Source organism: Gnatocerus cornutus, chromosome 7, assembly GCF_029298725.1.
Source record: "Gnatocerus cornutus isolate USDA-ARS CGAHR chromosome 7, icGnaCorn1.1, whole genome shotgun sequence".
Taxonomy (NCBI): domain Eukaryota; kingdom Metazoa; phylum Arthropoda; class Insecta; order Coleoptera; family Tenebrionidae; genus Gnatocerus; species Gnatocerus cornutus.
Window position 1 is genome coordinate 17,130,176 of NC_142239.1, and position 13,615 is coordinate 17,143,790.

General features: G+C 37.7%; 5 protein-coding genes across 8 annotated transcripts in view; 2 read left to right on the forward strand and 3 right to left on the reverse strand.

Annotated features, from left to right (window-relative positions):
• The window catches only part of spen (spen family transcriptional repressor split ends), a 36,235-nt gene extending 35,122 nt beyond the window's left edge, over positions 1–1,113 (forward strand). For both annotated transcript variants that reach the window (XM_088040809.1, XM_088040810.1), the window contains one exon: positions 26–1,113. In XM_088040809.1, the coding sequence (XP_087896935.1) occupies positions 26–154 (129 nt within the window). In that variant the 3' untranslated portion in view covers positions 155–1,113. The remainder of the gene's footprint in view (positions 1–25) is intronic.
• Positions 1,024–1,484, reverse strand: LOC148171812 (anaphase-promoting complex subunit CDC26-like). Its single transcript, XM_088040812.1, has 2 exons — positions 1,419–1,484; positions 1,024–1,370 (listed from the first exon to the last, which is right to left on the reverse strand). The coding sequence occupies exon 2, from the start codon at positions 1,358–1,360 to the stop codon at positions 1,133–1,135; it is 228 nt and encodes a 75-aa protein (XP_087896938.1). The 5' UTR covers positions 1,361–1,370; positions 1,419–1,484; the 3' UTR covers positions 1,024–1,132.
• An 806-nt stretch (positions 1,485–2,290) lies between these two features.
• dco (discs overgrown casein kinase 1) lies at positions 2,291–5,894 on the reverse strand. 2 transcript variants are annotated; one of them, XM_088041158.1, is made up of 8 exons: positions 5,505–5,894; positions 5,316–5,426; positions 4,906–5,241; positions 4,549–4,751; positions 4,341–4,500; positions 3,821–4,012; positions 3,588–3,699; positions 2,291–3,411 (listed from the first exon to the last, which is right to left on the reverse strand). In XM_088041158.1, the coding sequence occupies exons 1-8, from the start codon at positions 5,578–5,580 to the stop codon at positions 3,306–3,308; spliced, it is 1,296 nt and encodes a 431-aa protein (XP_087897284.1). In that variant the 5' UTR covers positions 5,581–5,894; the 3' UTR covers positions 2,291–3,305. The 2 variants fall into 2 exon arrangements, with proteins under 2 accessions (XP_087897284.1, XP_087897285.1); XM_088041159.1 differs by having other exon boundaries at positions 2,291–3,414; positions 3,587–3,699.
• Positions 5,895–5,985: 91 nt separating this feature from the next.
• On the forward strand, positions 5,986–6,987 carry ND-PDSW (NADH dehydrogenase (ubiquinone) PDSW subunit). Its single transcript, XM_088041162.1, has 4 exons — positions 5,986–6,312; positions 6,415–6,550; positions 6,601–6,740; positions 6,784–6,987. Exons 1-4 carry the CDS (start codon positions 6,225–6,227, stop codon positions 6,897–6,899), a joined length of 480 nt encoding a protein of 159 aa, XP_087897288.1. The 5' UTR covers positions 5,986–6,224; the 3' UTR covers positions 6,900–6,987.
• A 93-nt stretch (positions 6,988–7,080) lies between these two features.
• Marf1 (meiosis regulator and mRNA stability factor 1-like protein) lies at positions 7,081–13,564 on the reverse strand. 2 transcript variants are annotated; one of them, XM_088041154.1, is made up of 16 exons: positions 13,236–13,564; positions 12,910–13,154; positions 12,581–12,862; positions 12,323–12,501; positions 12,024–12,103; positions 11,901–11,977; positions 11,425–11,709; positions 10,927–11,127; positions 9,993–10,181; positions 9,393–9,947; positions 8,868–9,347; positions 8,127–8,820; positions 7,956–8,080; positions 7,867–7,908; positions 7,565–7,817; positions 7,081–7,514 (listed from the first exon to the last, which is right to left on the reverse strand). In XM_088041154.1, exons 1-16 carry the CDS (start codon positions 13,303–13,305, stop codon positions 7,468–7,470), a joined length of 3,804 nt encoding a protein of 1,267 aa, XP_087897280.1. In that variant the 5' UTR covers positions 13,306–13,564; the 3' UTR covers positions 7,081–7,467. The 2 variants fall into 2 exon arrangements, with proteins under 2 accessions (XP_087897280.1, XP_087897279.1); XM_088041153.1 differs by having other exon boundaries at positions 12,910–13,563.
• Between the last annotated feature and the right edge of the window lie 51 nt (positions 13,565–13,615).

Here is a 13,615-nt window from a genome sequence, read left to right on the forward strand (position 1 = left end):
GATTTTTCTTACTGTTGAATTACAGCCGGCGTACGTTGTGCATATTTTCCCCTCTTGCGACTTCGTCAACGAAAATCTGCGTAGAATCGCACCAAGTTTACTCGAGAGGGTCGCAGACATCGCCCATTTACTCATCGTCATAACTACAGTGTGATAGCATGACTTCAATGTGACTGTTGCATACCTAAATATTTCGTTCTCACTATAACACTTTAGAAATGAGATTGACTGGATTTGACTGATACCCACAATGTGTGTCTTACTCTCACCAATGTTTTGGTAAAATCTCGAAATGTGGACGTTATCCAAATGGAATTACTTAAAAATATATTTAAAAGTTTCACTGTGATTTCTTGACAAACGTTATTTACTATTATTAAAAATAAAATATAAAAAGCTAAAAATAACTTACCTATTTAAGAAGATCTCATATTGAACTTAGTTATACATTTTTCTTGTTTAAAAGATCTTTATTTTCGTATTACTTTCGCGGCATGTTTACAATATTTGTAAGCATGTCGCGAACGTTCATTTTAATTTAAACTTTGGGATTTTGGTGCTAAGTTCTGTTTTTTTTATCATATTGACGTACTTCAGTAAGTTGATACGATTTCCTTGTTTTTATACTTTCTACTTGGGACAGAGTGTATATTAAGTTTCTCTTTGTTGATTTTATTTCTTGATTTTTTTTCGTAGAAAGTATAAAAATGATCGCAACGCAATCTCAAAGTTTTTGTTGCGGCTTCAGCAAAGCTGTACATTTCAAATTAAACGTTACCCGTTTGTAGTTTGAAACTATGGCTAATATAAATAATAAAGTATATAGACATAATATATAAATATGTAGCATATATTATTATATGAAAAAAATCAATCATTTTTTAAATTACGATGTAATATATATGTGAATATAGTTTAATTTGTTACTTTAAGCTTTTTTTGAGTTATCGTTAAGATGTTCTGTACAGTGTACTTTAGGCTGTAAGTATAAGTTAGCCAGCGTTACAAAATGATAATATAGGGAACATTGTGATGTCTATATATTACTGTAAATTTTGTACATAAACTGTGTATTGTGAGTATACATTATTATAACTATTACAACAATACAAATTTTATTATTACATCCATATTACAAAAGACTCAAACGGGATTGAGTTGGTCCCGGGCGCTCAGGAACATATCCAATCCTGGCATAAATTTCTTCCTTTGTTTTGGGGGCTCCTGACCATCCAGGGGTTGCATCTGGGAAATTCTTGGACTGCTTTTCTTGATCTTTTAGTTTTTGTTGGCGAATCAACTCGTACTCGCTGATGTCGTCGAGTTTCAGCTCAATGTTTGTCGGGGGGCGTCTCAACATTGCTAACAAACTAATGAATTAATTAGAAATTATAATTGGGCGCAAGTGAAAATCTTACTTGTGTTTATAACAGTGACGGTTCCCTAACCTAAAAATCGGTTGTCAATTCAGCGTCAACTTCCGGATAATTGTTGAGTGTATAATTGGTTGCATACCTATGGCAAAATAATGACTGAAATTCTCAAATTTGCTGAAAAATTCACATTTTAAATATGGATAACAATCAACGAAACGTTGAATCAATAAACCGCTCTCTAATTCTTATTGCTGGGGTCTAAATTGATGAAAAAAGTCAATTTTGAAAGATTCATGAGTTCTTGGAATTTAAGTTTTTTTTCTTAATCACCTCCAGTAATTTATTTTTCGACGTAAATTTTATTCGAAAACAGACAAGTCTTTTTATATCATAATCGTTAGAGAGATTCATTTAATTGGGTCGTGTAACTTTTCATTTTTTGTTAAAGCGGCTTGTTATGTATTTATTTAATCCTCCAATTAATTAGTTGAAAAGCAAGCAAGCTGAGCGTTTTTTTGTCAAAAAAAAAGAGTTGGATAATCACTAATCCCTTGATAGGGTCATGTCGGGCTTGGAGTTTCGTTATTGCCAGGCAGGCTAAATTCAAGTAACATTTTTAGAACTTTCAATATAGGAAAACAGTGTTATTAACAGTCACTTCATATTTTTTCGTTAAATATTCGATTAGGTTGTTTTTAACTATTTTGGTGTGGTATTTTTCGATACATTTTTACACAGAATTTGTACTTTATTGAGCTGGACTGAGGATAATATTTACATATCCTGGTTTTGAAAATTCAATTTTTTGTTACTCCTAAGATTCATGACATACACTTTCTTGGGAGATGCTGTTCATGAATTACAAAGAACTTTAATTTTAGAATTATTGGGAATGCGAAATAAATAATGACTCATTGATTAAATAAACTTTTAATGACTTTTATTTCATAATTAACATACATAGTGCAGCAAAATAAAATATATTGATTCTCGTTTTTTGACACTTGAGTAAAATAAAAACATATAACAATGCTGTGGTATTATAACTTGCTAAAACAGTACATATACAACTGTGGTTCGATTTTAGACAGATTTTCCAAGTGACTAAGTACTTAAATATTAATATCAACTTTTTTTCACCAGCAAAATTTACAAAATAATGCACTATTCTGAGGTTATTTTCATTTATAATGTACAACACTTAAGACCAACTCTTATTTACAAATTATATGCATACGCATATTCTAGCACACAATATTAAATGAATTAAAAAAGAACCTAAATTGAGGTTAACTTTAATTGTATCAAAATTACATTAAATTACTAGAATTACAAGGTCGCTCAAACACTTGTTCTCTTCACGCGTCCATTATTATAAATTATAAAATGTTTTCCATAGGAACAAAATTTTCAAATGCAGTCAAAAAGAACACATGTGAAAAGACGACAACTGCAACTTGACAACATACATACGTTGCAGATCATGATAGAACATTATCATGCAAGAACAAGAACAAAATCACAACATTCGTTGAATGTTCCAGAGAAAAAAAAAACGAATTGACGTAACATTTTTGTAGGATTTTCCAAAAAGTCATTGTATCAAAGTTGTCAAAACTAAAAATACAATTCATCAGTCTAGATATGTACAAAAGTCCCGTCAATAATCAATTTTCCTGGTATGTTCTCTTAAATTTAGTGTCTACTCGTTTAATTACTACCTTAGAAAGCCTCACAATGGAATTAACGGAAAACCCAACGATTTAACTCAACACAACTTCAAATCCGTAACGGAAAATCGTAAAAAAATTATCACAAGAAAACTTGAAAAGATGCTCAGTAATTCCATTGCACATAAAAAAATAAGAAACCAACGTTACATGAAACTTAACAAAATCACAAGACCAATCCGTTTTAATGTATCACTGTTCACTTTTTGAGTCTTGTTGGTGGATCTTTTGAAGCGCTTCCTCTTCTAGGCGGGCCTGCTTGACCCGCCGTCTGGTTGGGGGGCGCCATTGCTACTCCGGAGGCGCTTCCAAAACAAATAAACATCACACATAGGTTTCCCATCATTCAAGGATGATTACGGATGGATGGTGGTGAATGGTGAAGAAAACGAAAATAAAAGAAAATAAAACAGATCAAGTCAGTTAATGCAAAAACAAAATGTGGAATGAAATGATTGGTTAAGCCAGAATTGAAACTCACTTTGCTTGTTTTGAATTACTTAAATCTGAGGTGGAAGCGTTGGGGGCTCCTTGACCAGCGCGCAGTCTCATCGACACTCTCCTTTCGTGACTGTCGTATAGGCGGGGTGAATCTACGCAAATAGCGCCTTTTACACACCCAAACAACGATTTTAAAATGACAAAATTATAATTGTGACTTTTTCTGATATCACAACACGAAATATCAAATATTGGGCAAATTTCTCAACTTACTACTACTGATCACGTCTTCTAGAGGATTGGGGGCGGTGGTATTAGTAGGCACAATGTCCATCCTATCATGGGGTCTCCGTGTTCGCGATTGTGGGGCTGTAGGGGTCGAATCTCCAGGAGTGGCTGCATGACTTCCATAGCGAGTTCCTGAGCGAGCTGTGTTTTCTTCACAATGACTTCCTCTCGAGCCTCCTGTTAAAAATTAGCATTACGTTTCTATAAATAAAACTGTAAATATTTATTCTAATCACAAGATAAATTTTAGAAGACTGAAACCTTGAGCAAGGAAAGCAGTGATAAAATGTAATAAATTTGGACAAGTTGTTTGTAAATGAGAAGACGATTGGTTTATCAAAATTACATCAAAGTTGAAACTATTTTTGACAACGTAAAGAAGCTAAAAATAAGTAATTTATGCAGTAGTTGAGGTAATTTATTATACACTTCTTTAAAAGTGAGAGTCCACATAATTTTACATAATTATGAAACGGATTAATTATAAGTTACCAGTTTTACTGACCAAATTTGAGCATATTCCAGTCAAAAACGTAGTCATAAGTAAAGCCTTGGCGATGGAAGAGGGAACGGAAGAGTTGTCTTAAATAACTATAATCAGGTCGTTCTTCAAACCTAAGTTGTCGGCAATAATTCAGATAGGTGGGGAATTCCATTGGAAAGCCCTACAACGTCGAAATGATAAAAATGAACTTGTGAAATTCCAGCGGTACCTTGCACAACTCTTCAATTGGTGTAGACATCTTCTTCTCTGAAATCCTCTCATACTTCTGTCTCTTGGTCGCAGCTTTTAGACCTTGCCAAGGCAAAGATCCCTTATTGAAATACATTAAAACATATCCTAAAGATTCCAAGTCGTCCCTCCTTGATTGTTCTATGCCTAAATGAGTGTTTATGCTGGCGTATCTCGCAGTACCTGGAAGAGAATTCTGAATATCAAACAAAGTGGCGCCCCCTTGATAACGATAAACTAATGAAGCAGTGACCTTTACTAGGTTTCCGCAAATTATGTAAAATGTCCGCCGTTCACTTTCTGATTTCCTTGCAATGTCAATGACAAGTCTACTTACCAGTTAAATTCTTATTTTCCCTATATGGTATATGCTGATGTGTCCGGCCATCTCTGTACTTCTTAGCCAATCCAAAATCAATTATATAAACTAGATTACCCTTTTTACCAAGACCCATTAAAAAGTTATCAGGTTTTATATCCCGATGGATGAAGTTCCGAGAGTGGATAAAATCCGTACGAGATATTAATTGGTCGGCTAATAAAAGAACTGTCTTCAGTGAAAAACGACGCGAACAAAAATTGAAAAGATCCTCCAAAGATGGTCCAAGAAGTTCCATGACCATCACGTTATAGTCACCTTCTGAGCCACACCATTTTATCTGTGGAATTCCCACTAAAAAGCGAAATTTGTTAAGAATTTCGCAATACAAGGCTAAAGAATATTTACATGAATTAAGTTAGACTTACCTCCACCTTGCATCATTTTGTAGAATTTTGACTCTATGTGTAATTGGGGGTGTCTGGTTTTGATACATTCTAACTTAATAGCGACTTCTTCGCCTGTAGAAATATTGGTACCTGGAAATTGATGAATTTTCATGGTGTTTTTGCGTAATCGCAGCTTTTGTTTACAAGAAGAAATTAGCTAGTGCTTACCTAAATATATATCGCCGAAAGACCCAGAGCCTATTTTACGGCCCAGTCTGTATTTATTACCTACTCTAAGCTCCATTCCTCACGAAACACCAAATTCACACAACAAAAGACATGAAATGCTGTCGTATTTCAGGCGGCCATATTACATTAGCCAGCTATGATAGGAAATTTGACGTAACTTAAAGGCTTAGAAATTCGTTTGATACCGACTTTGGAGCGCTTTACAGTTACTGGTTGTATTCTTTAGAATTTAGTAAGTATCACAGATTCGTCAATAAACAAAAACAACTACAATTAAATTTACTATTTCCGTTTTCATTATGTGCTTTTGGTGACACACACAGCAGACAACTGAGAAATAGATGTGTCTAGTTATAACCGCCTAGCACTATCACGGACCCACGTTTACCATCACATCCTTGTCCACCTCACGCACCGAACAAACAACGCTTGTCTTAGCTCCAGTGTTACCAACATTTCGTCACTACACAGCGCCTAACTTCACTCCAAAGATTTATTTTTTTATTTATTTAACTAGAGATAACTCGGATTTTTCTACTCCGACAGCGGTTCAAACGACTCCAAAGAGCTCTCCTACCCCTTGCCACCTTTTTTAGTATCCCACACCGAAATCAGTGTCAGTGCCTCGCGCCTGACTTCACTCAGAGTTGCTTGTCAACCACTTTCAATCACAGGCATTTTTTCCGAAAACTTGACGAAATGCCGGAAGGGGAGCCCCGTAACGTCATCGAGAAGTTCTTCACTTCGGTGGCCAACATCTTAGTCACACCAACAGTCTGGGTTAGAGGTACGTGCCCTTAACCTCACTTTCCTGTCTCTCTGTTTAGTTCCTTTAAGTTAATTAAGTACAGTTGAAGTGGAACCCCCTTAACTCTCGTTTTTCTTCTAGAAAAGGTCGTCGAACCGAACCAGAAGAGCTATCCTTGGTACCACCAAAAATTTCGTAGGGTCCCCACAATCGACGAGTGTTACACAGACGACCCTGTGTGTTACTTCGAGGCTGATGCTCAGTACCGTCGCGACAGGTTTGGGCCCCCATTTTGTCTTGTTTCATTGATAAAGTGTTACGTAATAGGTTAGTGGACTCCAATGTTCTGTCTATTCTAAGAGCGCGTTTTGAGGATTGTACTCTTTATGAGGCTCCTGATCACTTGGAGAAGTGTAAGCCTTTGTGGCAACAGTACGAGGAGGCGACCACCAACTGGTTTATTAAATGTGAGTGTGGAGTTTTGGGGACTGTTTTAATAAAGTTTTCTAGATGGAGATTTAGGGGGCTATCATAACGTGAAGTCAGCTTATATGAAGCAGAAACATCGCTTGATTTGGGAGCGCAGACACGGAGTCGTGGGGGAAGGCAGGAAGGATATTGTATGAGAACACACTGCCATTTTGCTTGTAGTAACACTGTATAATAATATTAATGTAGAAACGTTTTCAGGTATAAATTGTTGATAATTTTAAACTGGTTTTACAATTGTTAAAACAATTGAATGTGAAGACGTGTGGCGTAGCGTGCATCACACTTATTAAGATGAGAAACGTCAGGTTCAAAAAATTGTGATTATAGCAAAAGTACAAATTTATTTATTTCTCAAAAATTCTACAATCGTGGTAAAACTTAAGACTACAGGGAAAATCAAAATACCTAAATTTACAATAAAAGTCACAAAGATTATAAAAATATTTGTACACACGACTCTTAAGAGCATCTGCTTTAGCAACAAAAAAACAATTCAGTACATCTTTCAACTAAACAACGCTACAATAAATTACAGAACATAATAAAGTAGATACGTAAGTTGGTAACACTTTCATTAGATTACCACATGGACGAATATTTGGTACCAAGACAGTGTTACCAACCCTAACAATTAAAACATTGATTTTACAATTAATTCTTAAGTACAATCACAGTATTAACTTAATCTATTTGGAATCGGCATTAATCGAAGTTTAAGTAGTTGGTTACACGACGTTTGGCGCCCGACCCTGCCAAAGAAATCAATTAAATCAATAATTTTAAAATTCCAATCACTCACCGCAAGCCCCTGACTCTGTTTCGTTATCTGACGGCGAATTCTCCAGTTTCGATAAAACTCCAGAGTCTGTTGAATCATCAGAGATTGTTCCTTTCATCATTAATTTATCAGGCATTGGTAGTTCCGTAGGATCCGGGGATTTACCCCACGGGTTTCTACTTAAGGGGAGTAAGTGTCTCGCCGGCGAGATGAGATCGTAGGGATTCCCCAGAAGCAAAGGGTTGTGAATTATGGGTAGATTGATCGCTAAATTCTGAAACTACGAGTTAAGAACACTACGAAAACTCTTCAGTTTGACTTACCACGTTCTTGTCTATCGAAGGACTCCACACAGAGGTCGAAGTCTGTAACAACACCGATACAATCACTTTAGTAAAAAAATCATTCTTACCGGTGTTGGCGGCGTGTCTGGCTTCGGTGGTGAGATCCTCTTAGGAAGGAACACGTTCTGCATGGGTGCCAACGACTGCCACTTCTTCGAGCTATGAATCTGCGGAGGCAACACGACCTGGTGCTCTGAAATCGTAACATTACCTCCTAGGTTGTCCACTCTAGAACTTACCTGTTAAGCTTCTATTGAGAGCAAGAACCGACTTCTTGTATCCGCAGACGAAAAACAGAAAATCAAACTTCTCGTATAGTTCATCAACGGAGTTGACGTCGTAATCCGACAGTTTGATGCTTTTTCCGAAACTCTGAGCGAACAATCTTTCCAAGTTGTTAAATAAAACACTCCCGCCGTTAACATACAACACGTGATACAACTGCGCTGCTAGTATATACAAATCCGTTAAGGCAATGTAGTTCGTATCGTTACAAGACGATAACGAAACAACATTACGTAACTGCTTCAAATCGTTAAAAGATACATCGGTGTTGTATCGCGATTGATACTCGAACTTAAAAGTGGAGAAGTCTTTACAATACGGCGGTTTGTGAAGAAGGGCCCATGTTCGGACTTTCATGGCTAAGAGAACATCAGCGTCCACGGAAATGAGTAAAGCACCAGATGAAGTGGAAACCACCTGGACATGATCACAGATTCGCTCGATGAGCTCCGAAATTGAGTTGCATTCGTAAATTTGGGGCTTGAGAAAATATCCATATTCTTTCAGGTAGATTCTAGGGAGCTCATCCAAGGGGATGGAGGATGATGGCGAGTTTTTGATAACACTCACGATTTGGCTGCCTAAGACTTTGAGGGACTGAGTCAAAGTGAGGCTGACGGTGCGCTCCCCATCTGACAGTTCTTGGATCTGGAAAATAGTCAATCATTTATAGTCAGTCTTTGGTTTCTACTCACTTTAACAACATCTGGAATGGCTTCAAACAGTTCGATAAGTTTGGTGAATCCATAATTCGACACCCTGCACTGGTGGCCAAAGTGATGGTGGTACGCTGGTACAAACTTGTTAAACAGCATGGTACAATTCGGGGAATGTTTAAGAATATCGATCACTTCCATTGCGAATTGTTTGGTTCTCATGATTTCTTTGGAAGTTTGTTCTCGCTTTGGCAAAGAAATGACGAAGTTGTCTTCATTTGGCATTATCACAATAATATTCTCAGGAACCTCCTCTAGTAAGTCTTGGAAAGTACACAGACCGTAATCCACTGGGTTAAATGGTTTGTTCATCACTTTTTCATAAGCGTTGGAAAAACCATTCAAGGAAATCTGTTTGGCTGGTTGAACTTTGAGCACCCGGAGCAGATCCGAGGTAAATCGACGCATCTGGGCTTGATGGGAGAGAGTTATAATCTTCCGTGCTCCATCACCCATGATCTGGAAGTCGAATTTCCATCACTGAGTTTCTCTGGGTTTCCTTACCTGCACCACGTGTGGTATCGCTTCGAAGAGATCCATTAGCTTAGTGTAACCATAATCAGCGACGTGACATTGTCTACCAAAATGATGATGGTACGCTGGTATAAACTTGCTCATCAACAACTGACAACGTTCTGTGGTCTTCAACAAGTCGACTAATTCCCGACATAACAGACTAATATTTGGAGCTAAAGACGGAGGGACAGTCTTTAAAAACGCCTCTTCATCAACTTCGGCTTTAACTTCGCGTTTTATAATCTTAATGTTTTTGTTAAGCCCTGAACATTTAATCTCAACGTTCGAAACGCAAGAAATCAGGTGCTCCAGAGGAACACCGTTCGGATTCACTGGTAAAGCTTCTTCGCATTCTTGCTCATAACACGCTTGGAAACATAAAAGCGGCATGCACCCCAAATGGAGAGACAACAACGCGTTTAACTTATTGGAAAATATCTTCAAAGACATCATGATATTGGGGCTCTCGATTGAGTTAAGTTCGCACCAGCCGAGATTGGGTAAACCGTTGGCGCAGTGGATTGTGCAGTATGGAGTCAGAGTCTGGAAGTTAAACTGAGATTTTGGGGTGACAACAGAGGGACAAACCTTGCTCAAGTTCGGCGGAGGCGACGATTTCATTTGTGGCGTGAAAGAAATGATCCTCGAACCCAAATTGTCGGTGATTTTGCAGATGTCTTTCAGTTTGTTTACTTCAGAAACGGAAATGGTGCAGTGGTAGCGCGATTCCAGGAGTTCCATGAATTTAAAAAGGGGCATATTGTTCTCGGGGGCTTCCTGTAAACGGATTTGAAATCAGCCATGACGCAACCTTGGTTTTCTTTAATCGTCTGGTTGTTTTTTCTTATTCAATTTGCGCAAACCAGTTATTCAAAATTCAAAATTGTTATCAGAAAAAATCATTTGCTTTGGTTACATAACAATTTAAAAACCAGAAAAATTAAACAAAACCCGGAAATGGCCGCGGCCGTGAAAACCAGTCCGTTTCTTAAAACCCCAAAACACAACTGGGCCAAATCACAAGAATTATTCATACACAAAAGTTGTTTGATTATTAATTAACCCAATTAGCATCGACGGGTGTGCGATTTGCACCACACCCCCAAGTCCCGGCCGCTATAAAACCCCACAGAAATTGCAATAGAATCAGATTTGATTCAACACAAGTCAACACAACAACTTCAACATGTTCAAATTGGTAAGTCACCACCACTTTACTCTAAAAATCTAATTGAAATTTCTAGCTTTTGTTCTTCGCCCTTGTCGCTTTCGCCTTCGCCGCCCCCAAAGCGGCCCCTCAATACTGGGGTGACTTCGGTGGAGTTGGTTACGGATATGGCGGTTATGCCTCCCCTGTCGGCTATGGCGGCTACTATGGAGGATATTATTGAGGTTGCTGGTTGATTGAGTTCGTAAATTTAAACAGAGAAAATAATATATTGTGACAGTAACGTTATTGGGAAATTTTCAAAATTGTAGATTCCATGGTTAAATAAAATTGTTAAATCAAACGTGTTTTTACCTGTAATATACTGATGACCATTGCTTTTAACTCTTCGGGGACTGACGAGCTACTTTGAGCATACGAAATTGCGATCTTCTTGTGTCCCAATTTCTGACGGTGAAGCTTGGAGATTATTAGTTGGGCTGTTTGCTGGTTGTAGACGCGGATGTTGGCTACAGGAGTTCCGTCAGTTTGTACGATCACATTCAAATTTAAAACCTGCAAAAGTTGGGGACTTTACTTGAAGATTCTCAACTAATTAAACAGATTATCGTGAAAAAAATAGTTTCAACTAAACTGACTAGTTTTAAATGGGCTAATAAAAACTAACTAAAGTGGACTTGAAACTAAACACAAATTAAATTTTAGTGGAATAAATTTGATTAAATTAAATCAGTTATTATTATTCACCAAAGGAAATTATAATTTCCTGGACAAATAAATAACCCAAATTAGTCTGAATTAAACACAATGTTAAAACAGAATTTGATTAAATTAATTAGGGACTAAACTCACCACTGCATATTCCTTCAACATCTTCATAAGCAGTTTCTTGAGCTCATTAATACTAATAGTAGGATCCAAATTAGAGATGACTAAATCCACTGGTTGACTAGCTTTGACACAATCAGACTGCATCATTTTCCCATCATCGCTATACTCCGAACTTCCACTAGTTTTGTGGCTCCGTCCAGAAAATCCCTCCTGAGGAGTCCTGGATCGCCGAGACGCCCCATAACTCACATCCATCAAAGCCCGTGCCCCATCCATGGTACGAGACGGGAACTCCTGACCCAATTCCTGAAAATAACAATCTTACACACTTATCACCCTTGAGGGATAACGTCAGGCTCGACTTCAATCAGAAGTGCTTCAAATTATCAAACGTCCTGAAGGAACTCACAGGAAGTCCCGGAATTCTACTAAAGGACTTCAAACTCGGCCTTTTGTCATCATGAAGGAACGGGTTGATAGGGTTTAGGAAAACTTACAGGAAATCTCTTGTCCCTGAGTTGTTCCCGCGTTGAAACTTGGTGTCCTTGAAACGAGCCATCTTTTACTTTTCGTCCTGAAATGAAAGAGTTAAACAAAGAAAAATGAGGGAATTAAGGAACCTGTGTAGTTGCGAAGCGATGGTGTCACGGCTTTAATTTTATTCCCGAAAACATCTTCCCCTTGGATTCGTTTTTGTGCCCTGTGAAAACAAATTGGAGGACTATGAAAACTCACCAAAATCGTACCTGTAGTCTTTTTCGTAAGGTTTAAAATGTGCCATTTTATTAATAATCGAATTTAAATTGACTATCACTTCAGTAATAAAATAGGGGACATGTTGGAATGGAGTGATTAGACTACTTTTTACCAGATTTTTTCCAGGGACAAAAAATTTAGTGATTTTAAATTTCATACCAACCTGTTGGCAAAATCTTGACTGGAGAATTTGATGCAGGCCAAACCTTCTTCTTGTTGAATTTCAACGACTCGTCCCCCGCAATTGTTACTCAAAAAATTCAACCTGTTTTTAAGGGTAGTAGCACTTAGATTAGGTGGTAAATTTGAAACAATTAGAAACGCCGGGTCATTTGTGGCTCCCTTAAAATAAAAGTTCTGTCGTTTTTAAGAGTTTATTAAAGGCAGACGTACAGAACATGCAAAGCAGCAAGCAAATCACCTTTGTCTTTTCTTTAGGGAGCCCCTCAGTTATGGTAGAATAGCAGTGATGCTCATTTGCACATAAAACAAGAGCATCTGCAACGTTTGTATTGTGTACCAGTATAACCCAAATCTTCTTGCGATACCTCAGATCTGAGAGATCAGCTGCAAAGTTAATATCACCTGAAATCAAGACAACTGACGACGGTGCGGGGTAAATTTCTGCAAACCGCCTCAAAGATTGTCTCAGTTTCTCATCAGCCGCGTTTTTTGAAGTAGATGCCACGTGAATCAAATTTACCTACAATGAATGAGTTAGTAGGGCTCTCTATGAATGGTAATTCTAACTTGGGAATCATGAAGTTCTTGGATCACCTGTGGTCGCTCTTTTTTCACATCACAAACGACCAGGAACTCAGCTTCTCTATATTTTTCTAAAAAAAACTCCCTGATTCTTTGTACTACAGCTGACGCGCTCTTATTCTTGGGCACTTGGCAGTTTTCGATGTCCCAGAAAATACCCAATGGAGGTAGTCTTTTAGTTTTGTTTTTCCGCTTTGTTTTTCGGAAATTTTGTGCGCTGTTTGAACTATCTGATTGGGACGAAACGTATGAGTTGTTTACACTTTTGGAAATGCGGGGCTTTGGCGGAAACTTAAATTTTGGTCTGGTACCTGTGAAGTCGGACAAATTTCGATGCGAGTCATCGCTGGAGTCTTGAGAATTTGTACCAGAAGAGTGCATTTTTAGCTGCTTAATTTGCGAGAAAGTAAAGCATAATAGGAGCTATTTTAAACACATTTTTAAATGTCTCAAACACGATTTACACCATCTCTTCTTCACAAACATGATTGAAGTTAGCAACAAGGCTGGCAGTCCCACGAGGCCACGAAAGTCACTAGAAAACAGAGAGAGCGCTATCATAAAATACCAGGAGCGACAAAGATGGGACCAGTATTGATTCACACGTTTCCTTAACCGTTGACCAAACTCTCATGAGTTCGAAAACGACACGGAATTCCAAAAACGCCAAAAAACCCTTCCCGTCATTTTT

Coding starts and splice junctions, on each gene's coding strand:
- LOC148171812 (XM_088040812.1), bottom strand. CDS start 1,360: ATGTTGAGACGCCCCCCGACAAACATTGAGCTGAAACTCGACGACATC.
- dco (XM_088041158.1), bottom strand. CDS start 5,580: ATGGAGCTTAGAGTAGGTAATAAATACAGACTGGGCCGTAAAATAGGC. Junction 5,427..5,504: donor TTTCGGCGATATATATTTAG/GTAAGCACTAGC, acceptor ATCAATTTCCAG/GTACCAATATTTCTACAGGC. Junction 3,700..3,820: donor AGAAGACGTGATCAGTAGTA/GTAAGTTGAGAA, acceptor CTATTTGCGTAG/ATTCACCCCGCCTATACGAC.
- ND-PDSW (XM_088041162.1), top strand. CDS start 6,225: ATGCCGGAAGGGGAGCCCCGTAACGTCATCGAGAAGTTCTTCACTTCG. Junction 6,551..6,600: donor GCTCAGTACCGTCGCGACAG/GTTTGGGCCCCC, acceptor GTTACGTAATAG/GTTAGTGGACTCCAATGTTC. Junction 6,741..6,783: donor CACCAACTGGTTTATTAAAT/GTGAGTGTGGAG, acceptor AAAGTTTTCTAG/ATGGAGATTTAGGGGGCTAT.
- Marf1 (XM_088041153.1), bottom strand. CDS start 13,305: ATGCACTCTTCTGGTACAAATTCTCAAGACTCCAGCGATGACTCGCAT. Junction 11,128..11,424: donor TGTTGAAGGAATATGCAGTG/GTGAGTTTAGTC, acceptor CAACTTTTGCAG/GTTTTAAATTTGAATGTGAT. Junction 8,081..8,126: donor TCTCAATAGAAGCTTAACAG/GTAAGTTCTAGA, acceptor TTACGATTTCAG/AGCACCAGGTCGTGTTGCCT.